This window comes from Vigna radiata, chromosome 3, assembly GCF_000741045.1.
Source record: "Vigna radiata var. radiata cultivar VC1973A chromosome 3, Vradiata_ver6, whole genome shotgun sequence".
Lineage (NCBI taxonomy): Eukaryota > Viridiplantae > Streptophyta > Magnoliopsida > Fabales > Fabaceae > Vigna > Vigna radiata.
The window spans coordinates 10,089,283-10,116,381 of NC_028353.1; the positions used below are offsets into that span (position 1 = coordinate 10,089,283).

Below are 27,099 nucleotides of genomic sequence, written 5' to 3' on the forward strand. Positions count from 1 at the left end.
GGTTTTTAATTAAGCTCGTGGAAGGTATAATTATTGAAGAGATGAGGAACATTTATTAGCAAAAGCTTGACTAAGAGTCTCAAGGTAAAGAAGAAAAGAGTGAATTTTGAAACTTTAAAAGCAAAAAAATTAAGTAAAATCTAAAGCAAAATCTATAATAATTATTTGAATTTATGTTAATAAATGTGGTTGTCTAGAAGTAATTGAAATTGAATGAAAATGATATGAATGAATGAGGATAGTTAAGGACATAATTATGAGAGTTAATTGTGGGAAAGAGGAGTGGTTGAAGAGAAATGAGTAGGTAAAAGAGAAGGGAAAGTCAAAGGAGAAAAGGGTTTTGGATTTGGGTATGAAGTCGAGGTGGGGCCCAAATGGAAACCCATGTGTCAAAGAAAGAGAAAGAAATTGAAATTGAATGAGAGGCACATGGGCGCAGCATATTTTTTGGGCTTATAAATACCTTCTATACGTATCATCTTCTACACATCATCTGCTACCATCACGTGCTCTCCTATCCTTCTCTTACCTTTCTTCTCTTCTTCAATCTTCTTTCTCTCTCTCTCTCTCTCTCTCTCTCTCTCTCTGCACCCTTTTCCCCATCTTCCATCGTTATCTTTTTTTTCGCCTTCTTCCAAACCTGCAAATCTTATCCAATCTTTTGGTCGTTAAAGGATAGATATATACTTATCAAACTAGCTAGTAGTTTTGTCCGTTGGTTGACAAAGAAAGAAACCTTTATATTATACCTCTCCAAACACATAAAGCTAGCTACCTTGCTTCCTTCGTTAATCACTATTAATCGTAAGTCACACTCAAACACACACCAGACATGGAGAACAACAAAAAGAAAGTGGCAGCAGGTTCTTCCTCATCATCACTCACCAACTTTGATCATCTTTTTGGTCCCAAGGACCCCTCCACCACTTCATCGTCATCCACCAGCATCTTTGGCTCCATTTTCCCACCTCCTTCCACTGTATGCATGTCCCCCTCCTACTTTCTTTTTCTACTTTTTATTGCTCAATCTTCCTTCCATAACATGTCTTGCATGTTTTTCTTTTTGTTTTGCTTTTTTTTATGTCTTCTGTTTTCGCTATATGGCATAGTTATTGTTTCTGACTACTTAACCAACAGGTTTTTTCGGGAATATCATACCTCTAATGTATTGGTATTTAATAACAAAAGAATTAACTTCAATGGTTTATGGCTTCAATCTTTAAGGTCCTTGATTCGTTTGAGCCTGTATGTATGTATCAATAGCACACCTTTTTACAAGGTAGTTATTGAAAGCATTATGGTCAAACTCTTCTATCTAGGTAACTAACTATAACTGGATGTCTGCAAAAGAAAAAAAAAAAAAAAAGTAATAATCTTTGCTGCTCTAGTTTTTACCATGCTATACTCCTGAAGAAAAATGGAGTACAGTAGTATGCAGATGATGATATTTGAGTTGAGAAAGCTGGCAAGCAAGTTGTTGAGTATATGAATTGTAAATTGTTTTGGTCTGGCTAGCTCTTCTCTGTGCACATAAAGTTTATCTTTAATCAGAACTTTAAGCGTGAATGAATATGTTCTTGTATGAGTAGCGTTGGAGTAAAGTTAATATGAGCTTTGATCTCTGAGCGATATATGTAGCATATACTGGTTTGAGAAAAATAATTGACATAACATATAGACTTAACCCTGTTACTCTTTATACAACTTTAGGTTGGAGGGAGAGATTCAACAAAACAAGAGATGGGATGCAAAAATTATGGAGCACCAGGTTCGTTATGAGACATATACCACTTTGACCTGAAGTACTAAATATATGCCCTCTTTCAGTTCATCTCAAATCTTGTCTATAGACAGGGAACATGTGGCTTTTTCAATCAAATTTTAATGTCTGGGCTTATTTAGTAAAGCTTCGGTTGGATTCGTTTCAGGCAATTACGGTTACAAAGGTGAAAACAGCGGTGTCTCCAACAAGAATGCCAGTACCAATTATCAGAATGAACCAGTGGAGCCCAGTAGTTACTACAGTTCATCAATCTTTTATGGTGGTCAAGAAAATTATTCCCCAAGAACCAGGACCACTGAATCCCACCACATTGTTAGTGCCTCAATTCCCATCCTTTATCATCATGGTCCATGCTGTTGATTGCCAAAGGGATCATTATTTAATATATATAATAAATTTTTAAGTACAACCTGCACTGTTTTTACATTTAGTTACACATATGCTTTTGCAGCACATATGCTTTATCTTTTATACATTTTCCTCAACCTTGCTTTCATATGATAAGAGAAAGTAAACCACACTTTCTCTTTTGTAGCTTTCCTTTTAATCCCTGTAAAATAAGTGTAAACACACAAGTGAATAAATTCAACTTTAAAATCAGATGCTGCAAGGATCATTGGATAATATAAATAAAATAGTAACCGTATAATAATGCAGTGAATACTTTATAGTAGTAAGTATTTACATGCATACATATGTGTGTTTTCTTTTTTCTTAGTCGAAGCATATTTGGCATCTTTGCAGTTTAAGAAAGATAAGGAAGACGATGACCCAAATGGTAACGATTCGAATAGTGCTTCAAGAGGGAACTGGTGGCAAGGTAGGACAATCTTGGTTCCACGTAGCAGAGAAAAAAGAAATAAACAAAAATTCTAAGTGAAGCAAAATTTACTGACTTAATAATACCAACATTATTTTCGATTCCCGCAGGTTCTCTTTATTATTAACTTCTGCGAATGTATGAAAAGCTTCACATCCTGCGGATCAGGTATTTGAAATTCCTTCCAACAATGTAATATACTCAATTCTGTTTCTTTTGTGTTCGTAGCCACTGTAGAATAGTCAAATTCTACTGCTAAAACTCCACTGTTTAAGTGTTATGCAAGAGAAACGTTGCAAACTTTATATCCAAACTATCACGTACATAAACAAATTGAATAAAAACTCTTCAGCACACAGTGCTAGAATTTCCCATTTAACTGATCAGCTTTGAAAGATGGAGAGTTTGTTGATTTTGCAGGATGATATATATATGGACGACCACATACGGTGTACGCTGGTTGATTACTTAATTGCAGGTGCTCTAATTAAGTAGGGAAATAAGACATGGTAGCGGACACTAGAACTCTTCGACATGTGTTGAGTCCTTTTTGTCACAGCTCGCACATATAAGTTTGTAGCACATGATAAGTCAACCCTTATAGTAGTTAGTACGTAGTAGCTTCGAGCCATAATTACTCCCTGTTGTGTTCTTATTTCATGCAAAAAGTTTCGTGCTGGTAACTCACTTTTAGTAGTGTTCTAGAATCATGTGATTATGTTGCATGTACTTTAAGGTTTCCCGTTCTATCCGCTGTGTAGCATGTAGCATTCTGTGACTTATAAATAAGAGAGCTGCATTTATAACTTTGTTTTTTCTTTAACATTTTTTTATAAGGACAAATTAAATGCAAAAAAATATAAAAAAGACACACCAACCTACGCCACCAAAGTTAATGCACCTCGAGCAATACAAATGAAAGGTGCAGTACACCCACATGAAAATGAAAAAAAAAATAATAATAAAACTCCCAGTAATAGTAATATAGTCCCCTTAAGAGTCAACAAATTGAAATAACCAAACCAATTATAAAAGCAATTTGACTGAGTTAAATCAATGATACAATATAAGTTTGAATTTTAGTTATAAAATTACTTTAAATTTAAGGAGCTGAAAAAGATACCTCTTTATAGTTTTTAGTCAATTGGAATTCGAAATGAATTTTGCTTTTAATTAAAAATAATCCAAATCCAGTATATAAACTGAAAGTTAATTTAGGTAACTAATAATATTCAAATACACATACATTTTCAAACCATCAAAGAACTCTCTACAATCGTTTTAACAAATTAGTTATTCAAATTTCCTTTGAATTATTTAAATTGCTCGAATTACTGTTAAACTATCTAAATTGAATGAGTTATTTAATTATTCATTTTATTTTATAATATATTTATTGAATTTTAAAAAATTGAGTTACAATTTAGTTTGTTTTAAGTATTTTTTTTTTTTAAATATAAAGATCTTATTTTTAAAATAATTAAATTTTTTATGTGGATAATTTTCAGTTTGATGTAGCTCAAATCTGTTAACAACCATAAGTCCAGATTTATATACAGTTTTATGCAATAATACATGTAAGAGACACAGAAGAAAATAATCACTGACTAGAAATAGTTAATTTTATATTTAAATCAAGATTAATTACATCATGTATTTATTCTTCATATATAGACCAAAAGATCTATATACTAAAATACTTTCTATATTTCTATCTAACCAGATAAGATAAAAGATACAACTTTAATTTCTGATTTTTCTCTCAACCCAAAGTCACCTAAAAAAAGCTTATTAATTTTTCTGATCACTTTTGTCTTTCAGTTTTTGTACTTCACTCATCCACAAAGTGGAAAAGCTACGTGTTATGTGAAAAGCTTATTATTATGCCTAACCACGTTCAGTGCAACATAAACAAGAGTGGTGGAACTAATCATTGTACTGATATAATTAAGGTGGAAGAAAATTGTTTCAATATTGTCGATCTATTTATATATAATTGGGTATGCAGTATTTTAATGTGAGAAAAATATATAACTGAAACGAACAAAAAGGACATATTTAAGGACATATATATAAAAGTTATCTGATACACAATATACCTGGATTCTGCATATTATGTGATTTCTAGGGAGAAAGTTGTATATTTGGTATTAGATATATTGTATATATCTAATATGAAAACAAAACCAATGGAGGCTTTCTCTTCCTCGTCTTCTTTTTCAACTGTGCTATTCTGCAATTATTCCTTGTGGCTTACTAATAAGATAAATGAAGGTTCAATCTTCTAACTATCACAAGAAGTACTTTTTTTCTGGAGAATTACAAGAAGTCATGGTAAAGGATACACTTATCGATACTTGTTTAGTTTTAAAATAAATATCCTTTTTTTAATGGTTTTAATATTTTATTTTTAATAAGACACTTTTTTTTATATTTTAAAATAACGACACTTATCTATCTTCTTTTATATTTTACTATTAGTAATAAAACTTCATCGACTCTGAATGGATTCATTATGAAATTCAATAACAATGAAATATGAATCAAATAAATAAATAAAAAAAAAAAAAAACTTGACACAATCTTTAACTCAAATGTAATAATAAATTTATGGATCCTCTTTAGAACTAAGTCCTGAATAATTTGAGTTGAATATGGAATCATGTCGACAGTGGGGGTTTTAGAGATACATAGCCAATTTGAGTGGAATAGGCAAGGTTGTGAATGTGTGATCTAACTTTTCTTAGACTTTATAGTTGAGAGAGAGTTTGTCTCTTGATGTAGATAACTTTTGTTGTTGAATGTAAAAACCAACCATATGTTTTTAGAAATGAAGCAAAATCAAAGAGCCAAGGAGTGTCAATGGGTGTTGTATTCATAAGCACAGAAGCAAACAAAGCAAATGGAGAATTAATATTCTAGACTTGTAACAACGGCTAATTAAATAAGATTGGGGCAATTTTACTTAGTAGGACTAAACTATAAAGATGAGGACAAATATACTTGAATGAAGATGAAGAAAGCTTGTCAGTGCCAAAAAAAAAATTGGTAAGATTTATCAAGAATGAAGAAAGCTTACCCTTGAATTTCTTTTTCTCTAATATCTTGCATTGTGATTCAAAATGAAGAAGGGATACACCAGAAAATGGCATTATGCAATTGATAACTAATTCAAGGACTTGAGATTTCCAATTGATGTTTGTATAATGGGCCGTAGAAACATGCGAAAGAGAGATTTAACAAGGTAACTTTTGAACTTCAATCAAAATCAAGGTTATTTCCCTAATCCACAGGTTCAAGTTTGGGAGATGGACTATTTCAATGAAAACGAAAGATCAAAATTTGAATTAAGTACTTAACTTTTATATAAGGCTTCAGTTATTTTTTGAAACGTCATGCTATACCAAGATCATCTGTTTCACAAAATAACAGTTGTTGACTAAATCTTGTAGATTGTGAGAGAAGTCAAATTACTGATCGATGCTCACTAAATTTATAAATCATGAGAAATGTTGTCTAATAGGATAATACTGTAAGAGAAAGAAAAATGTAAGGAAAATATGAACTGTCTCGTTAACTAGTGTCCTAAAAGCACTAATTAAAAATCATTAATAGAATAATTATTAAAATATTATAAAATATCACTTGGCAAATATAAATAGACCTTCTTGCTTTGTTAGTGAGATTGATTTGGAAGTAAATTTTTTTAATCTGTTACATCAATCAAATCTTACACTAATCTTTACAAAACTTTATTTCTAAATCCACTTTTACTTACCTACAAATTCATTAAAAAAACAATAAAAAAATTTACCTTCAAATTCATTCCATTCCTTTCCACGTATTCATTGAAGGAACAAAAGTGTTAATGAATGAGGCAAAAGCCTGTATGGTAAGATAGGCCTTATTTACTGTCCAGCCCCGAAACAAATCAATAAAAGTTGGTGAAGTCAATTGCTTGTAATAAAGCGATAGCTCTTGCTTTCTACACCTCCACAATTACTAGCTCCACCAACAGAGAATAATACTCACATCTTTTACCATGTTGCTGCTGCTGCCATCGCTGCTGAAAACGAAGAGTATAAGAATACTACAGAGGAAGAAGAGAGAATCCAAAAATAAGTTAATTTCAAAACACTTTTATATAAAAGTGTACCAAAAAAATCATTCCAAAAGGCATTAGGTGCATTTTGGAAGAGTTTGTTCTGGGCTATCCGATTCCAAAAAAATTATTCTAAAATATATTTTATGTGTTCTGAAAATTATAAAAAAAAAAATTGAAATATGAAATTGAAAAATGTTAGTCATTTTAAAAATTTAAGCGTTCCAGGAAGTAAACGCCTTAAACAATCCTTTTGAGGCAAGCCAGCGGTTCGACCTTTTTAGTATTTTCACATGTTGTATTTATACATTTTTAACCAATACATTTTTTCATTAAGAAAATACTCTAGTCGTAATCGATAATCAAGAATGCGCTTAAAAGAAAGATCTAAAACTCTCAAAAAATTCTAAAGAAATTAATATGTTGCTATAGAGTTAATTGGAGTCGAACTGATTGAATCCAATCAATAGAAAATGACTCAACTTGTAGATTGATTGAAACTTAACATGAACTATTTTTTAGCTTGAACTCCTTTCGATTAAAACTAGTTGTCATTCAATAAATGTAGTGTTACATTCTTTTTAAATTTATTCATACACAAATAAAGTAAATATAACTGAATTATATATGCACACAAATCAATAAAAAATTATATAAAATTTAAAAATAAACTAAAGTTTGTACTAAAATTTAATTTAATTTTCAAACTAATTTGAAGTTATTCGATTTAAACGGTCTGGTCAGTAGTCAGATTCAAAAAAAGGAATAGTGGACCTTAATTCTCATACAATTCAGTGGCAAATATAGAGAGAAACCTTAATTCCAAAGGCTCTGCTCAAATTCCAATGAAACTGTACATTGAGTTTGAAATGCAATCGAAACCCCCAATATCACTATTGTTTGGGTTAACTAGAAGTATTCTCCGATGGATAGTAAAAGACTAATTCCTGAAATACCAAAATTCCTTTATAATGCTAAAGTTTTCATCAAAATTTCTTCTCTATACTCTAACATGAAGATCTAACTTATCATCAAGGATCAAACTGCTTGTATTGACAAAGATGAATATCTCAAAGCCTGATTCAGAAGGACACACAACACAACCAAAGCAACACTTCCATTTCAGAGCACTTTCGTATTAATTTACACTTACTCGGGATCAATTTTCAAAAGCGAATCGGAGTTTAGAACATCTCCAAAGGTCCAAAACTCAGTAGAAATCTAGAGCTCTACAATTTCAACGAAGACACATAAATTAGCCGCATCAAACATTGTAATAGTGTGAAACGCGATTGCATTCGTTCACAGAAAACCTAGCGAGTGAAAGCGTACAGAACGAGCGAGGCGTAGATGAGGAGCGCAATGGGGACGAGGATGAGAAGCGGAACGACGGCGGCGTAGGTGTGCGAGCTTCCGCAGGCAAGCGTTCCAAGCTTGATCTGCGCGACGTTGACGAGCGCAAGCATGAGGAAGGAGCAGCCGAAGACGGATCCCACAGCGGAGACGAGCATTCCGACGCGGAGGGAGCTGCGGTTGACGTGCGCGACGAGGTGTTCGACGGCGGCGGGGTAGTGGAAAGAGGTGGTGCGGGAGAGGCGAATGGCCTGCTTGAGCGCAAGTGCGACAAGGCTGGAGAAGAGAAAGGAGCTGAAGGAGTAGACGTGGAAGGCGATGAGGTTCTCGGCGATGGCGGAGGTGGGAGCGCACGCCGGATCGGAGTTGAGATTGTTCTCCGGATCGTTAGGGTTCCAAGTTAGGCCTATGAAGACAGCGAGAGTGAAAAGGGAGTTCACGTTCACTATCGAGTCTAACGCGGTGATGTGAAGACTCGTGAAGGAAGATGACATTGCTATTATTTTCTTCAGGCAGAAAAGAGAGAAGACGAAAGTTTATGGAATGGACTCTTACGGGAGACAGGGTCACTGGTCAGTTATATGCCTGCCAGCAACAAACGCTTTCACCGACCCATTTTTTGTAAGGTAATAATAGATAACATTTTTTACAAGAATTTATGTGATTTGTGCATATGATACATATAGACCAGTTAGGACAGGTATGATAATGTTTAAATATTGTAAAAAAATATTGTATAAATATTTTTATCCTTTTTGTAAATACTGAAAAAAAAATTTTAAGGAAAAAATTTCATTAACAATTTTTTATTTTTTTACTTTGTGACAGTTATAATTGATTTATTTTAAAATTTTTTTTTCAAATATAAATTCAAATAAATTAATAAAATAACCACACTGTTATAAAAAAATTATTAAAAAAGAATTCTCAAAATATCATTTTTGCTTTTTTAATTATCGGGATCTTTTGCGTGTTTAACTGTTTCTTTTTCTTTTTCTTTTAACAGCGAAGAACATGATAATAAATAAATATGTTTGGGGCGTTAATCTTGACCAAAATACCTTGAGAAGAGTGTGTCCAAATTCCAAAGAACTAAAGTAGTGAGATTAAAAAAAAATCTTTGAAGTAATTGACTAGATTTTTAAATATTAAAATTGTGCCGATCAGTAAAATCACATTTCGTGTTCCTTTAACATGTTATTTAATTTGATTCCAAGTCTATTTTCAAAGAAAATTGCAGAAGCATCCTGACAAAGAGGAAAAGCGTACACGTTTGGTGCTGTGATGTGATGTTTACATGTTTGGAAGCCATCTAGAAATTTAGTATGATAGAAATTTAAAGTTTTACTTACAAGCCAATATCATTCAGGGCATTTGGTCTAGTGGTATGATTCTCGCTTAGGGTGCGAGAGGTCCCGAGTTCAATTCTCGGAATGCCCCCAATTTTAGCTTTTTGTTTTCCCTTTTCCTTACTATTAAGTCTTCTTTGTCAGTGACCACTCCTGCATTTTAGTACTCCAAGCAAGAATAAGCAACCTTAGTGTCTTAGGTCCCACTTGTCAATTACACGAATAACCAAGCTCCATTTTCTTATGTTTGGTACAAAGTCAAGTTTATAAATTGAAAAAATATCATTAAATGTCAACGTGATTCTCAGCTTTAATAACCAAGCTCCATTTTCTTATGTTTGGTACAAAGTCAAGTTTATAAATTGAAAAAATATCATTAAATGTCAACGTGATTCTCAGCATTTTTAAATTCAAAAGCCAACTGATGAGTATGAATTTGAATTTGAATTCTCAATACCAACAAATATATATTCCTCGTGAATGATACAAATGTAAAAGTTAAAAAATATATAATAAATGCTTCTTTATAACAACGTAGTTTATGCTCCACTAAACTATGTAAACTTTGTGTCGACGAATCTCAACAACCCTACTGAGTGGATCTAATAGATAAACCTTTTGGTAGTCATTTGGTTTTGTTTTTGAGTGTGCATGGTTTCTTCTCACGTTGTTGTTCAGTTTTCTTGCTACTTGGGTTTGAACATTTCACCTCTGTTGAGTTGCTGCATATCTTAGTGGTCTTTGTCTCTACTCCAAGATAATTTGACAGCACTCTCCTCACCGCAAAGCCACGACGATGAGGTTTGATGCTATTGTTATGGAGGAAAGGAGTTCTCTCCCCTCTTGCAGGACTAATGAGTGGCACAGAAGCTGGTGAAAAGCTTGGTCTGCTAAATGCTGCTTTGTGCGGAGTAACAGTGCCTGAGACAGACACCGCATGTGGACGGGTAACCTTCTTCTGCTGAGAAACCACCTTAACAGTAGTAGTAGTAGTAGTAGTAGGAACTAATGCAAACCTCTCTGACTGTTTTGTCAAGTCATCCACATATAGCAAATCATCAATGCGAGCTACAATGTTAAATGCCATGCTCTCCAAAACTCTTGAGTAGCTCTCTAGCACGGATTTCCCCACATCCTGAAATGTCCGTGTAAAAATGTGTCAATGATATATATTCAGTTATGAAAGCAAGGATCTTCTTTTAAATGCTTCCGTAAAAATGTGTCAATAAGGGTCTGATCAATTTTTAGAGGTTTTCAACTTCTTATTTTCAATCGGCTTTCGAAGGTCTACAAGAGATTGAAAAAACCAAAAGATTATTTTCACTGTTTTCTTCCAAAGTTTTTAAAAATGGAAAAAGGCTAAAAAACAAATTGATACTTTTTCAAAGGGTCGTAATATATGCAATTGAGGAAGATGCAAATGGATTGAGAAAAATGTAATGAAGCAACCTTATTGCACTGGATCTTGCTGGTATCAAGGGTGGTTTGGCTTAAGCCTGGGAACCGCTGCTTCAGGGAAACTAGAATGCTTTCAGCTCTATCTGCTAGCAATTCTCTCTTATCTCCATCAACCATGAAGTCCTTAACTATTTCCCATGATGATTTTGGGGTAGAACGGTTGGGCTTTGGGGATGGTAAGAACCGAGTGTGGACTCTTCGGCGCCATACATAAATCGCTGCTTCCACACGGTTTGCAATCTCTAATGCAACATGTTCAGAGGATATGTCTAAGCAATCAAGAAGGTACTCTTGGGAGAATTGATTTGATGTTATGTAACGGTAAATAAAATCCCCCAAGCAAGTTCTTCCATTCTGCAGAAACCCATATTCAAGGCAACGTCATAACGTGACAGAAAGTTAACTAAACAACATCTTATTGCAGGTACACAGAAACCATTGATCACATTGCTTAAGGAAACATACATCTAAAAGAAAGATTTCTGATAGTTCCTTAAGCTTATTAGTAGATAAGCAAGGTGAGTGTAAATTGTAATGGTGTAATCAATATTCGTTGTTTGCTCGTTGTTCTTAATCGTAGAATAATGACTCAAGGGGCAAAAGTCTATCAATGATAGAATTTAGATTAGACCTTAGGAAGAACTTCCAAATATGACTCGGGAACTTCCATGTCAGCCAAAGCAATGTTGTTGATAGCCATGGCTGCTTTTAGTATTTGGTTTGCACATTCTCGAGAGTGATTCAACTGTTTTCTTGAGTCTTCACTGAGTCCTGCAGGAGGGACACGAGGTACGGGAAGCCACCACTTCTCTTCTTGCCGCTGAATTGTTTTGCGAAAAGAGGCTGAACCATCTGCATCTGCGGCTACAATGCCTTGGTCTACATACCAGAACTCTGTAGAAGTGAAACTATCTAAAATTTCCTGTTATAAAAGAAACATTAAGGCCTCAAACATTGAATGATGTCACAGAAATTTACTGCTGAGCCATGAAAGAACAAGATTCAATACTCACGAGAAGCATGTTGTCAAGTTTGCGAAGAGCTGGAAGGTTAATAAAAATATCTGTCCTAGGCCTGCAAGTCATTACCTGAAGAATGCATTATATTAGAAACATCATAATTATGAATTCCCTTTTGAATAAAAATCAGACTTCAGCAATGAGATCAAGATTCAATCCAATTTTACCTCGAGTTTACTCCCATCAGGAAATGTTTGCCAAGAAGGCATCAACTCAACAATGTAATCACTAACACTAACAAGCCACTCCACCTCTCTCTGCCACATTTCTTTCTTCTCAGAAGGTAAGGGTTCTAGTCTCCATAATTGCCCAAATACAGTTGCTACACGTTCAAATAATCCAAATTTGAACAAGTTACAAAACTCAAAAATTCACATCAAACGAGAAAATTCAAAATTTGAACCACTTGACCAACAAAGACAAACAAAACAGTTTCTCAATTAAACTGATAGCCAAATGTCTGTGTGGAAAAAAGGAAGCATACCACACAGATTAGTAATGGCATTAGAGATGGCCAAAGCAGTGCAAACCCCTTTACCAGAACCTGACATATCTTCACCAAGCAACAATTTTGCAAACCTCTCCTTCATCATGTCAACTTCTGTTTTAAACAAATTAAAATAAATCCAATAATTAGCTCTAATTAGAGTTATTACACAAAAAATAACAAAGGGACATTAATTAATGACTTTAAAAGGAATCTGATTATTAACTCCAACCAATTCAACTGAAAAAATAGTCTCTTTCAAGTAAAATTCCCACAATACTTTTCTACTTTCCAAACACAGCCACGTCCATCTATCATAACATTCTTTAAAAAAAAAAAAAAAAAAAAAAAAAAAAAAAAAAAAAAAAAAAAACTAACCTGACAACTTCAAACCAATACGAGTAAGCTTAGTGTCTTCCAAGTGAGATTTATGTTCGTTTTCTTTTTCATGAGAATTAGAGCGCTTGGAGAGTGTAGCCTTGAGAATGGGCCAACCAAGAGGAGCGGGTGAAGAAGAGCCTTTTGCCTTTGCTTCTTCAACGGCAACAGAAGAAGTGGATGCACAGAAACTGGTTTCCTTGGAGTCTGCGGTGGAATCGGTAACACAAGAGGAAACCCCATCTGTTTTGTTTTGAGAAGTTTGGTTCTTGTCGGAAAAAACATCCATCTGGGAGAGAAAGAAAGCGGTTTGAGTCCAAAAAGGGAAATGGGGCAGTTAGCAGGGAGGCAGATAAGAAGATACTGGGAACGTGGGTCGAAACATAACGGTAAGACAAGTGTGAGGTGGGTTTTGAGGATATATGAAGGGACCGCTAAGGATGTTTCATGGAAGAAAAGACGATGCAATGATGAAGACGTGTGGCTTTTTCCGAAAACGATTCCACTCTCAGCACTGCACAGTGCACACAACAAACAAACTCACACACACTCTCACATCGACAAATTTGATTTCAAGTTTGAAGGTTTTACATACCAAAATGCCAACGTCTCTCTTCTGGCTCTCGCTCTCAGAGTTTGAAGGTACGTTCAAAATATCAATAAAAAATTTGAACCTGGTAGCTGTGGAAGTAAGTGAGCAGAGCTACACTACACTACAACAACAACAACACGCTCAGCTCTCATAATTACTTTTTTGACCTTTCACGTTTGCTCTACGACCAGTAAGATTGAATGGCAGAATTTCAAATAAAAAATAGTATCTCATTCTGTCAGAATTTTCAGAAACTCGAAACTTAAAAAAGAAAACACGAAAGTATACTATTTCAAAATTAATTAAGAGTTTTATGAAAATTATTTTTTGACACTAAAATCCACATGTTCAATATTTTTCTTATTTTTCATAATTATGCCTTCACCAAAAAAAAAAAATAAAGGTGTGATTTACTTAAAGAAAATTTACTTGTACGGAAATGGTAACAGAAGATTTTGTACTCTCCTATGATTACTTACTTATTTGGGGAAAGTAGATAGTATTTTAATTCAAATGGAATGACATTTTAGAAAAGATGTTTCGTGGTTTAGTTAGGGTTTGATAGTGTGGGGCTTGGCGAAGTTTGTAGCACTAATTATAGGAAGAAAATAAAAATAGACGTGTAATAAGATAATAATTTATGTGGATGGATAGATAGTGTTGGTATTTTAAAATTTTAATAGTTTGATGGCATGAAATATTTACGAGCTTGTATTGAAAATGGCACTATAATAAGGCCATAATCGGTCCCTCTTTTATATATCTTCCAACTCCTACTATCAAACTTCTTTATGGTATTTATTGATAATCAATTTTGCTTGATTCCGTAGCACTACAAAAATAAATCCTTAATTTTGAAAAGAGATATTAAGTAAGGGTGTCAAATAATTTTTTACTAGTGTAAATACTTTTGCTATGAATTTATTAGTTTTGATAAAAAAATATATCTGTAAACATATTAAACTTAATTTTTAAACAATTAACAATTTAAAATTTGTGCACTGGTAATATATATTGATTGAACTATTAAAATTATTCCTAAGCACGCGCTGCATTTAATTAAAAATTTGTACTTAACAAAAACAAAACGTGATAGTATTAAAGTGGTAATAATAATAACAAGATTTGACTTTTGAATTATTATTGATGAAGGGTTATCTAGTAATTTGGTGACCAATTCATGGATGAAAACGTATTTTAGTATTAGTCGATTAAAGGCTATCTTGTAATTTTGTTTCAGATAAGTCTCTTTTTTAATTATTTAATTAAACCTGAAACCAAAATATGGCCGTTAAATAGCAGTTAGGCCCTCGGAGAAAATTGCCTCACATCACATGCCTTGAGGTAATCTTCTTATAATCTCCTTACTTTCATTATCCAATCTAACAGTCTTGTCTTTTCTAAAATTAATCAACTATTATTAATTAGTTCAATGAATAGACAAGTCATTATCAAACTATTTAAACGTTGTTAAAAAAATTATCAAATTGAACAAAATTAATAAAAAATATATATATTGACAAAAAGAAAGTAAATTTAAATAAACTTTACAAATTAAGAATCAAATTAATATTTAATCTTTTATAAATTTAAAAACACTCAATTTTCACACATTTTGAGGATTGAGGACAATGAACATTGACTTTTATGGTTGAATTGTAAACTATTTTGTGAGGATAGTTTTACTAAGATAATCACATTTTTTAAATGTATTTTAATTACCATGTACTTAAATCTCCCATTACATCATTTGCAGCTTGTTTAAGATATTATTTAACGTGTTTTATTAGTATAAGTAAGATGTTTAATGTTTGAATTGGAAAGAGTTTTAAGAATACAAATAGTGTAATCAAATAATCTAAGTTTTAATATTTAAAAAAAAACATCAAATAAAATAAATTTATTTACTTGTAAACTTTTAAACTTTTTATATTTATTGTGCTATTAAATTTAATATTTACTTGTATCTTACAAGTAACCAATTGGATGGAGGGACATAAGGAGAGCAATTGATTGATATAGAATAGATGGTTAGAGAGATTACAGAATTAAGTGTAGTCTAATCCATAAAAAAAAAAAAAAAGACAAAAAAATACTTAAATTTTTTTCATATATTTAAAGAAATATGGTTTTTCTATAAATAAGAAAATATATATTATATTTTTACTTTATAAGTTTAAAGTTTCTTATGAAATTAAATGATATTCAGAGAAACAAGCGACTACTACAAGTCCATTGAGTACTGCAATCATTTTAAATGAAAAGAAAATAATTTCTAATGTGAAATGAAGTAAACAAATATATATTTAATATATTGGTAATATGTTTCCAATTTAAAAGGCTATCAATTATTTGAGAGCATCTTTATAAAAATATCTCATATTGAGAAAATCCATAAATCTTTCAAGAAAATGTGCATTATATGCGACAAAAGTCCACAAGCACGTTTGAATTGATAACCATAAATCTTGCCTAATAAGAAGGAACTATAGCAATATTCGATTAAAAGTATGAGTTTTAAATGTATAAAAAAGTCCGCTACGGCATAGGACTGCCAAAAGTGAAAAATTGCAAACTCGAAAATGAAAGTTGAGACATTTTTTTTATCAAACTATACATTTCTTGTGTCCCTTTTCCCTGCATTCAATACATTTGCTTTGTGCATTATATACATTTCTTATATTGATATGTGATGACGAATATCGTTAAAATATTTTAAGTAATAATATGAGTTTATATTTGTTTATTTAAAAATAAAATAAAACTTTTTTCATTTATTTCATATTCATACCTTTTTAAATGTCTTAATTCTTATGGGAGAATCGGTCTCTCGTGATAATTTTTACAAACTTCATTCTCATAAACTTCACGAGCATGTGTTCGTTTGAAATTTATGTACGTTGTATCCGTTTCAACCCACAAAACGATGATGAAAAAGTTAAAGGCCGACCTTGCACGTTGTTTATGACAATGGATTTGTTGAAAGTAAAGTGAAAAAAAAGGTGGCTAACTGTTATTATGTCCGTTTATTAACTTTGAACCGTTTAACTCTTAACTTTTTGTAGTTCATTGCGACTACCTTTTCAAAACTACTACTTTTTTTTTTTCTGCCATCCTTTTTAAATTTACTTTCGCCCTTTTCCTTCCCGATAGTCCTCAAAATAATTGAATTATTTGTTAATTTAAATTAAATCCAGTTTGAATTAAATTCATGTTACGGATTTAGTGAATTTTTATTAAATATAATAGAGTAAATTCGATTTGTTTATGATGAGTTTTAGTTTTCCTTTTTTCGTAAATTTTTGTTCCAGCAATGCATTGACTTACTCTTTCGGAGCTCCGAATTAATTGCGGGTTTGGAAAGTTGTGATTATTCTTCTATATGAACCGAAAACAGCTAGTAAACATTGAGAAATAGTCCAGATATATACGTTATGTCCCTTTCACGTGCAATGTCGTCAAAAACCTATTTAACAAATGTTACTTTCGCTTCTAAGTTTAATCGAATCAAATTTAGTATTTTTTTTATTAATATTACTTTAATCTTTTCAATCAATTAACTCAATCAAAATATTCAGGGAGGTCATTAGTGCTTTTCTTCTTCTTTCAATATATAGTATTCACTTATTTATGTAAATAACTTTTAACTTAATTTTCATATTTTTTTCAACTTTTGAAGTTGTAAGAAAAATCAGTAACTGTATTGTTAATTAATATCTTTAAGACTTAAAAAAAAATAGCTTAAGATTTAACATGTGAAAATTTGAGAGAATAAAAATTCATTTAGTAAACATACAAAAGAAGTAAAATGACAACATTTGATAAGAACATTTTGACCAAAATCTATAAAGATAAAGTAATAGATGTTGATGTATAAGATAGATTATCGGAATCCTAAAACAAATCAACAAAGATTAACCACATAAATAACCTATGTTTATCCAAATAAAAATTCACTATAAATAAGTGCATCAAAATATCATTTACAGGCACACCTCTATCTAAAAAAAACTGATTTGTAAAATAGATGGGAATATATTTTGTCAATATATTTTCTAAAATAGATTATTTGCCATTACATACGACTCGCTTAATTAAATATCTCAATTTCTAATATTCAATTTTCTAAATTTTTATCGTACGTTATTTTCACATTAAGTTATTAATAATATTATACTTTTTATTATATTTGATTAATATTTAAAATAATAAATTATACTTATAAGTATTGATAGCTCCTTTACCCAACGAAAATAAAAATAAAACAAAAATTTAATAGTCACTAAATATAAAAATAACATAGATATCTATTGGTTAAAAAAAGTAAACGATGAACAAAGATTTAAAAAATTATGAGAAACATTCACATAATAACTTTTTTAATGATATTATCCATATAAATGCTAGTTTTATTAATAGACAAAAAAAAAAAAACGTGTCTTAAAAGACATGATAGTAATTCAGTGTAGCATAAAGCAAGAAAAATCGGAAATGGGAAGACTAAGTTGTACCTGATGTTGCCACTTGTTTTTCATATAAAGACAGTAAATATGAACAGCTGAAGTTAAATAAAATAAGTAATCCGTTTGACAAAAAATAAAGAAATGATTAAGAAGAAGAAGGAGAAGAAAATCGCATGGGGGAAACAGAGGACAGAGAACTGCGAAGGAGGAAAAGAACAGAAAAGCCACCCACCTGACCTAACATAACATAACCAAACAAACCTATTACCCCAATTCGAGTTTTCCTCGTCTATCCTCTTCTCTGGTACGTTCCTTCTCCTCCAGATTCCATCCTCTTTCTATCTCTCTCCCTCCATCTTACATTTCATTTCATGTTCTGTTCATCTTTCTTTTTTCATCAATGTTACACACTTCTTCGTTAATTCATTCCTTTATTTACTTTAATTTTGCCTTTCACTGCTTCTTTCGCTGCCTGTGTATCAAATAATAATTTAGTTTTTCAATTATACTTTATCGTCGGCTGGAGCGAAACTACCTACCTACCGTTGAATTTTATCACATGTGCTCTTCTTTTTTGATCAACCGTTACCTTTAAGGATGGTAAAAGAATTCCATTGAAGGCGTTTTTGATGTTTTATTTATTTTTGTTTGGATTTTCAGTATTTCCCTCGGAGTTCTCCTTCTCTGAATCGGCTTTAGTCTTCTTCATTCACCTGCGAAATTCGTTGTAGCGGATCTGATTTGGTTTTTGGGCTGTCTGCAGACACTGCAAGCGTGTGGGGTACGTTTCATGAATGTGACCAAAGATATTTATTTTCCTTTTTAACATTTCTTCTATTTTATCACTTTATGGGTTCTGAAGCGAATTATGACTCGGCTGATTTTACTCTGCGGTGAAATCTGAGAATATTCTTTTAGTTTTATCTTTATTGATTATTGATTTGGTTGTCTTGAACGTTTGTGTAAGGACTACTCTTAGCTATGAAATTAAATAATCAGTGAATCGGTTTATATGTCCTTTTTGTCTCCTTTGACGTGGAAACAGAAGTGAAACAAAACCATAATAATTTAACACCAGTCTTAATTTTCTGAATAAAAGTGGTTGGAATGCTCGCAGTAAGTGGAGGAGCAAAGACAGGGTATTTCTCTTTGCTGAAAACAAAATAGTGCACTTAGTGTTTGGAAGTTTGTCAAAATTCTTAACTTCCCAACGTTTGTTTAGATAATAATTCTGCAGATGTGTAACTAATGTTTTAAAGTCATGGTTAAGGACCAAATTATGCAATATATACTTGAAGGAGAATAGTCCGATGTTCTATATAATTTTCATTTAGCCTTCGTGAGTGCCTTTCAGAAAAAAACTTTACCATTGACTGAATGTTGTTTGTCTTTTCTTTTCACTATATATATATATCTCTTTCAATCTTCTGGTATGCACATAATGTTAAGTATGGGATGACTTGCTTTTCAATATAATGGCATATATGAATATGCGCTAATTCACACATAGTGCAGTCAACATGTTCACAGCATTCGTGAAAATAAATTTCTGGTAGAAGCTGCCAATGTTATTGCATCCAATTATATTATTCCACACTGCAGGGTGCTGTTGTTGGTCGTGCATACCTCCAACAAATAATATATATATATATATATATATATATATATATATATATATATATATATATATATATATATATATTACACTGATAATAATACATGGCGAATATTGTTCGCACACAGAAACACCTTTGTGGTATGGATGTGTTAGGCGACAATAAAATACCAAAAATATTTTCTAGGGCATATTCTCTCTATAGCTTGCTATGTGACGTTCTACGTATACACAACGGATTTATGGAGTGAGAATAATTGTTATTGCAGAAGTATTAAAGTTTTAAATTTATTTTTATAATCAACTTCTTCACGGTAAAAAATGTCCTCATTTGACTCTCTTTGATATGTATACATACACAAATCTTATCCAGCTAGATACAAGTTCTGCCAGCAAAAGCAAAGGAGAACTAAACCAGTAAACTCTAATCTGATGTTTTGTAAGACAAGCCATGTATACGTGTAAAAGAAACTCAGACGAGAATACCAGCAATTGTACCTTGAAATAGAGAAATTGGAGACTTTGAAGTTTGAACAAAGAGAGATCCAGCCTTAACTATATAAAGGAATTGAAAATTTTATATTGCTTGACTTCAAATATTTTTCCTTGTTGAACCTGCTGCAGGAAGCAATTCTACCCATTTGGTTGAGACTCCACATACATGACTGGGACACCCTATTTCCTGCCCTGGATATCTGCTTGGAATTAAACTTATCAAACTCACTTTGGTCATTAATGTGGCCCATATATTTGCTATTCAACAAGATTCTCAAGACTGGAGATGAGAGAGAACTAAGAGGAGATCATTTGAATGCCATAGATCCATACCTCTTTCAGCAGTCATCAAGTAACATAGATTCTCATCCTCCCTCCTTGCTCTGTTCTCAGTTGCCTGAAGTAAGAGCATGTGATTTGTGGCTGAAAACTTATTCTCTACTTTCATACCAGAAAAATATTCTTTACTTAAAGTTTATCTAATTATGCTATAGGTACCGCATGTAAACCAAATATATACATGGGATTGTGGCCTTGCTTGTGTCTTGATGGTTTTGAGAACTATTGGTGTCAACAACTACGATATTCAAGCATTGGCTGAACTATGCTGCACGAATAGGTGCTTTCCCTTATAAAAGCTTAAAATCATAGTTACTCTGTCATATGAAATTCCTGAAGATCCTAGATTATTTTTGCATTGCTGTTTAGAACTCAACTAAGAAGGAAGCATAATTTTCAGTGAGTTAGACTTAAATGTGGATTTTTAAGTCCTATGTTGGAAGATATAGACTTAATTAAGAGCTTTATAATTGAAAAAGATCCATAGGTCTAATGTTTAATGGTCATGGGTCTGGTCCATTGCGTGTTTCCTTGATTAGTTTGTTGAATGTGTAGTTCCCTGGTGTTTTGGGCTCGCATAATCAATAGGTTTTATGATACTTGGGAAGTACATATTTTCTCCTTGTGTGAGCTTGTTTTCAGATTAAAATCTCAGTTGCTAGTGAACATACTAAACCAGATTCATTGGAATAAAATAATTGAAGTCTTGGTAAACAATTCATATCAATAAAAATTTTAGTTCATGTGATATTTTGAATTCAAAAGTCAGATCTAAAGTTTGCTTCAGAATTCATGCTATTGTAAATAAACTATGAAATGACAAATATTCCTTACCATATCAGGTAGAAGTTCAGAAAGCCACTTGGAAAATGGTCATCATGTATTGATAGATTTTCAACTAAATATGAAATGTGGTAGTTCAATATGAGAATTTATGATGAATTTCTGACTAGACTCACTGTTTACTTCTGTTTGCAGCATTTGGACTGTTGATTTGGCATATTTATTACAGAGATTTTCTGTCACTTTTTCCTACTTCACGGTGACCTTTGGTGCAAACCCAAACTATTGTGTTGAATCATTTTACAAGGTGATTAACTGTCTTACCAAAATAGTTACCTCCACTTTATCTTTATTTAGTATTAGTAAACCCTGAACTTGGTCATTGGGAGAATTTTGAAACATCAATTTGGTCATGAAATCATGATTTTTGGTCATCAAATCAGTAACTTGGGTTTTTTATGCTGCAAAACTATGATTTGAAGTCTGAAGAGTATATAGATGTAATAATTTTTAGAAGAGAAAATTCAGTTTCAATAATGTTGAGGACTAAAATGGGGATTTGATTCTCAAGTCTTTGCTCACGTGTCTAGTTGAAGAAATTGAAGATATAATTTTTTTGTTTGATGTTTGATAAGCAAGTTGGGAATCTATAACTTCTGGGATACTGGCCAAGAAATGGGTTTGAGATATTGGTATCAGAATATTATTCAAGAGGCCATTTTAAATGGCATAAGTGATTCACCAGTGTTAGCAGAAAAGTTTTGCCCAAAATGTACCAAAGCTTTGCACAATGTTTTATTGATAATCACGAATTCATGATTTCGTGGGATGGGTGCCATTTATGGGTTATGGCATGTCCATATTATGATTGTCAATTTTTATGCTGGTTTATTGGAGATTTTTAGGGAACCATGCTATATTGATCTTTCTTCTGTGCACATTCAATACCTTGTCTACCAATTGCACAAAGTTGATAGGACTTTGTTGTAAACATTCTGAAGGAGGAGCTGCCTAATGATCTAGTGAGAGTGGATTTACTATTTCAAAAAGCAATGGAAGCTGGGATTGATATACAGGTATGCTGCATGCCTGCACCCTTTTTATTGGATCCTACTAGTATCAATCTGATAGAAGTTACGAGTTTGTCTCCTATTGGAGAGAAAAATGAAAATGTTACATCATTTCTTTCCATCAGTTTTATTATTGTCATGTTTGCCTTAACAATTTGAAGTTTAAACTCAGTTCACTCGGTTGTAATTTTACTGTATACTCGAGCAGTCATTGTTAGGAAATCAGCTTTTTATAAGGCTTTTTAAATTGATTTTTTTGGTAGATACGTTGGAATTGGAAGAAAATGACAAGTAGAAGTTTTGGTTATTATCTTAATAGTTTTATTTCTATGTAGAGATTTTATTTGCTTATGGCTTGGTTTCTTTACAACTGGGCTGCAAACCTTTTCTTAGGAATCAAACAAAAATAGAAACAGAAAAAAAAATAAAATTATTGAGTTAAGTGGAAAGAACAGAAAATAGGAGAGATGCTTCTATTCCAAAGGTTTCCCCCTTCACAAAGGATTTCTCATTTCACAGAGCAAAAGCTCAATCTGCAAATGATTCATGATAGGGTGCCTCTCTTCCTTTACATCTTACTGCTACTTATTTACCTTTAAAATCCCCTCTAACTGACTAACCTACTAACAAACTACAATAACTGCCTAACTTCTAAAAAATTTCCAATCCCCTTCTTCTTACAGTGCAGGTCAATTAGTGCAGAAGAGATTTCCATTCTCGTATTGTCTGGGAAATATATTGCTATTGCATTAGTTGACCACAACAAATTGAGGTACAATTGTATTATAATCCCTTCTTTGCTGGCTTTTATACTTTGTTACAACTATATTTACATAATAAGCCAATTACTCACACCAACTTTAGATAACACCTTAGGTAAACGAAGTTCACTCATTGACAAACTCTTATTTAGAAACCTGGCTACCCGAGGCGTGATGTAAATTCTTTACAGTTTTCATTTTCTTTTCCCGAATAATGTCGTTTTCCTTGGTGATGGGCAATTCTAGCTGCTTCTGAAAAGGTTCTGTTTCAGTCCTGTTTGGCAAGAAGGTGTTCCTGTGCCTGCTGTCGCCAACAACCCTGGCTATACAGGTGAACATCTATATTTTAGCTTTAGGTTAATTTGCATCTATTTTTGATGTATTCTTTCCTAGTGGAAATTGGTACCTGCAATTGTAGTATGCATGTGAGCAACATTCCTCTTTGATTTACCCCAACTGTGTGATGTTCAAGATAACTTCTTTATATATTAGTTTAGTCAAATAAACATAGTTTATTATTTTATTAGGGTAATGGGAAGCAAACATTTTCATGGATTTTCTCTGACCTTCCTTCAAGAAGAAATGTTAAATCTGATTTTAATTTGTTTTCCTTTGTATATCCGACAGTGATGTGGTACTACTTAGAATACACAATTACGTACTCCAGTAAAACCCTGGTGCCAAATTTATGTTGAAGATCATGTATTTCAATTTAACTCATAATGTTATACCCGTTGATGTATTTTTATTGTGTAAACAAAGTTGTTATTTCAATTTGAAGAAAAAAACATAGGTTTTAGTTCAGGAGTAAAACTTTGGGCTATGCATCAACATTGTTAAGTTTTCTGGTTGGAGGTCTGCCGCAATCTCTAAGGTTTTTTCTACACTTGTAAGTGTAGTAGGAAGTCATATCCACAATCCTCTTATAGATGCTTTCCATTTGAAACATAGTTATTAAACCAAACCGGACTAGCGTGTGCCCTTCAAACCTGGTAAACTTATTATTGTTCTTGAAGAGCTGATGCAACCTGAGCTGTTTGCTTTGTGTCAAATTCTATAAAAAGCTTAGAATGACCTCTCCATTCATTAATATGCTGCATGAACTTGAGGTCCTAGCTTCATCATTTTTAGTCACCTCATAAGTTTCAGAACCCAATGGTGTTCCTTTTCTCAATATTTGATATTTCCATTTTCTTTCAAATCCTTCTCAGAAAATAAGTTACTTGTATTTTTATGGAGAAGAAGGCTAATGCAAATTTTATATATTATACTGTATTGTTGCTAAATTAAGTGCTTTGACTGAAAAATTATTTGAAAGATCGATTGCTGTTGGTATCCTAAAGTTCTAATTCTTGAACACCAAGATTAGACTTGTTTGCAGCTGCAAATAAGAGCTGATATTTGTCTAATGTGTGAGAAACTAGTCGATATCCTTGCAACAGATTTATAATTCTATTAAGATTTATCCTAATAGTATAAATTAATCAATTTACTGAATTGTTACTAATTGGCAGATTCCATTGACAGGTCATTATGTGTTGATATGTGGCTATGATGCTAGAGCGGATATGTTTGAGATTAGAGATCCTGCCAGCTCCAAGTAATACTCTTTTCTGTCTCTCTACTTCCGGTTTTATATTGAAATTTTCTGTATGATCCAATGTTTTTCCTCATTAATATATTTACCATTATATTTGGATCACAACTTATGTCAATCCAAAACTCATTAATGATTGAATTATTCATTTGTTAAGATAAACCGTTTTTCATACATGCCTTAGACGATGAAAACCATTTGAGAATATTCTTAAAATTGTGTGTTATGTCTTGTTATCCTAGCTCTATTACTCTACAATGACTGAATTTGCTGGTATAGCAAAGGACACATGCAAACGATGAAATGACATTGTCAAATAGCCAGTTTTTATATTATTAGTTTTCATAAAAAAATATGTTGGAATATGACAAGCATATGCATATAATTTGAGTGGATAAATAATTACCTAGTTCTTTTTTCTGATTTTGATCCTAAAATAAGAGTTGACTAATCATCTTTATGAATTTACAAATTCAAAATTCTGTGAATTATATGCAGGAAACACAAGACGATTTCTTCAAAGTCTTTAGAAGAAGCTCGCAAAGCCTTTGGCACTGATGAGGATCTTCTTTTGGTAAGCATCTTATACGTCAAATCATCTTGCACGAGGCTATTTGATAACTAATACTGGCAAATTATATGCATATGCTTGACAATATTTAAAATAAGAGCAATGATATACGGGCAAGCTCATTTACTCGTACAACCAGATGACAACTTCATTTAATTCATCAATTAATATAATAGTGTAAAATGATTGTTTTAGTTGTGAAAGTGTTGCTTTTCTTCAAATAACATACTTTTAGTGCGTGTTTGAGATAGCTGTGAAAATTATATTATTTGCATAAACAGTTATAGCATCGATTAGTCTTTATTTGGAGCTGAAAAATAATTTTAAGTAATTTCATTTGGATGCAACAACAAAAAAAAAACAGTTTTTGCATTGGATGAAAAAGACATCTATGAAGTTGAAAGGAAAAAAATTGTTGAAAAATGATAAGTTATAAATGATCAAATTTATAAAATCAGCAGCATATTTTTAGGAAAAAAAGTTATTTGCAAATTTCAGCTTTCACAAACATTTAGTTTAAATTGCAAACAACTTATTTATCCCAAAAGTTGTTGAAACTAATATTTGTCAAACATGTTTTTATATAATTTTGATTAACTTATCAAAGTATGGAGGACTTCAAGGAGCGGCCCTAGGTGGTACGATCTTGATAGCCTGATCATTGAGTGTAAAACCACCAGAACAAAGGCTTTTCCTTTGATCAATCTAAGACTCTAAGGAATTGTTTGCATTGAATTAATAATACAAGAATCCATTTCAAGATACGTCAATTTTAAAGAAATACCAGTAGTTCAAAACTCTGATTTGAGTCCTTCTGCACAAGCACAAGGGGCTAATTTTATTGTGCATTGCAGTACTTGGTAAGTTTGCGGAATCAGAGCAAGAAGTGAGAATTTTCCGAATCTAACTTGAAGATTTCCTCGTATTCTAGCCTTCAATTAAATCTCTGTAGTCATTAAAAGAGAGTAACATTTGTTTAAAAATTAAATATCTTGGGTTCATCATAATACCAAATTACAAAAAATAAATGAAACTTTTATTCAAACACCTGTCATAATTTTGTCAAACTGATACTTTTCAGGAGTAAAATGCTTCATAGACCCATGTAGGGATTATTTGTTTTGTTGGTAAGATGGTTACTGTGATGTCAGTGCAACCATCATCATCTTCTCTTTGGACTTTGAATAGACGTTTTGACCATCGTTTATTCTTTTTTTAATTTATATAAGTTGTTTATATCATAATTTAGTTGTAGAGAATGTTAAAAACTCATTCTTTATTGTTAGATGAGTTTCATGTGTATATATAGGTTGCACTCTATTTTTTGGAACCTAAGTGATTTAGTATGTTGAAACAAGTTTGTAAAAAGAGCATATTTGTAGCATTTCAATTGGTCTTGTATTCCTACTTACTCGACTCAATTAACAACGTGATAGTAATGGTATTTTTCCTTGCATGGACAAGCAGATATGTTTGGAGAAGAACAATAACCGTCATCAACCTTCTCTGCAACTGTCCATTGATGTCAATAGTGATTCTTGATTTTCTTGTTTTGCAATAACTAGGCAGTTAGGTTGCTGTATTTTTTTTTTTTTTTGCATATATTACTTATCCCTTGTGTATTTTAGTAGCTACAATCTATTATTTATTTGTATTCCCAGTATAAACCTCTTGATAGGTTTAGTCTGGGCTCTATGTATTGTGTACGTTTACTCCAAACTGTATAGTAATCATAAATTCATTTTAATGGAATGTAAACCGTGTCCTTTCTCGGAAACTCGGAGTTCAGGGCATTGCTCTTTATCTGCACCAAAATTTAAATTATGTGACCTGGAGTAATTAAAACAGAGTTAATTTCTTATTACGTGTCTTATTTTCCATTTGTCGGCTTCGAGTATTATGGGATCATGTGAAATTGTTTTACTTAGTTAATCATGCCTCGTTAGGCATATTGTTCAATACGAACATTCATAAGTCATAGTTGCAGATCTCCGTTATTATAGTAATGCCATTCCTGCACAAAGAAGACAAGATTGCTCCGGATGATGTATTTCTTATATGCAA

The 27,099-nt window shown here is 32.2% G+C and overlaps 4 protein-coding genes and 1 non-coding gene across 8 annotated transcripts; 3 read left to right on the plus strand and 2 right to left on the minus strand.

Moving 5' to 3' along the window:
• The first annotated feature begins 483 nt into the window (after window positions 1–483).
• Window positions 484–3,412, plus strand: LOC106756834. The gene is made up of 6 exons (XM_014639435.2): window positions 484–979; window positions 1,711–1,768; window positions 1,929–2,095; window positions 2,528–2,603; window positions 2,714–2,771; window positions 3,024–3,412. The coding sequence occupies exons 1-5, from the start codon at window positions 833–835 to the stop codon at window positions 2,728–2,730; spliced, it is 465 nt and encodes a 154-aa protein (XP_014494921.1). The 5' UTR covers window positions 484–832; the 3' UTR covers window positions 2,731–2,771; window positions 3,024–3,412.
• Window positions 3,413–6,300: 2,888 nt separating this feature from the next.
• On the minus strand, window positions 6,301–8,667 carry LOC106757390. 2 transcript variants are annotated; one of them, XM_022779415.1, is made up of 2 exons: window positions 7,859–8,667; window positions 6,301–6,666 (listed from the first exon to the last, which is right to left on the minus strand). In XM_022779415.1, the coding sequence occupies exon 1, from the start codon at window positions 8,550–8,552 to the stop codon at window positions 8,019–8,021; it is 534 nt and encodes a 177-aa protein (XP_022635136.1). In that variant the 5' UTR covers window positions 8,553–8,667; the 3' UTR covers window positions 6,301–6,666; window positions 7,859–8,018. The 2 variants fall into 2 exon arrangements, with proteins under 2 accessions (XP_022635136.1, XP_014495539.1); XM_014640053.2 differs by having other exon boundaries at window positions 6,301–6,669.
• A 759-nt stretch (window positions 8,668–9,426) lies between these two features.
• TRNAP-AGG lies at window positions 9,427–9,498 on the plus strand. Its single transcript has one exon. It is a non-coding gene; the product is annotated as a tRNA-Pro (tRNA).
• A 326-nt stretch (window positions 9,499–9,824) lies between these two features.
• On the minus strand, window positions 9,825–13,398 carry LOC106756701 (rop guanine nucleotide exchange factor 5). The gene is made up of 7 exons (XM_014639237.2): window positions 12,750–13,398; window positions 12,369–12,485; window positions 12,052–12,206; window positions 11,879–11,953; window positions 11,497–11,787; window positions 10,857–11,219; window positions 9,825–10,542 (listed from the first exon to the last, which is right to left on the minus strand). The coding sequence occupies exons 1-7, from the start codon at window positions 13,036–13,038 to the stop codon at window positions 10,033–10,035; spliced, it is 1,800 nt and encodes a 599-aa protein (XP_014494723.1). The 5' UTR covers window positions 13,039–13,398; the 3' UTR covers window positions 9,825–10,032.
• Window positions 13,399–17,897: 4,499 nt separating this feature from the next.
• On the plus strand, window positions 17,898–26,787 carry LOC106757931 (protein GUCD1). Of its 3 annotated transcripts, none has more exons than XR_002667398.1 (11): window positions 17,898–18,108; window positions 18,465–18,585; window positions 20,044–20,316; window positions 20,409–20,533; window positions 21,232–21,343; window positions 22,014–22,112; window positions 22,790–22,878; window positions 23,140–23,198; window positions 24,382–24,467; window positions 24,963–25,038; window positions 26,503–26,565. XR_002667398.1 is itself a non-coding variant. In XM_022779416.1 (11 exons), the coding sequence occupies exons 3-11, from the start codon at window positions 20,155–20,157 to the stop codon at window positions 26,575–26,577; spliced, it is 870 nt and encodes a 289-aa protein (XP_022635137.1). In that variant the 5' UTR covers window positions 17,899–18,108; window positions 18,465–18,585; window positions 20,044–20,154; the 3' UTR covers window positions 26,578–26,787. The 3 variants fall into 3 exon arrangements, 2 of the variants coding, with proteins under 2 accessions (XP_022635137.1, XP_014496272.1); XM_022779416.1 differs by having other exon boundaries at window positions 17,899–18,108; window positions 24,395–24,467; window positions 26,503–26,787; XM_014640786.2 differs by having other exon boundaries at window positions 17,899–18,108; window positions 22,038–22,112; window positions 24,395–24,467; window positions 26,503–26,787.
• The last annotated feature ends 312 nt before the right edge of the window (window positions 26,788–27,099 follow it).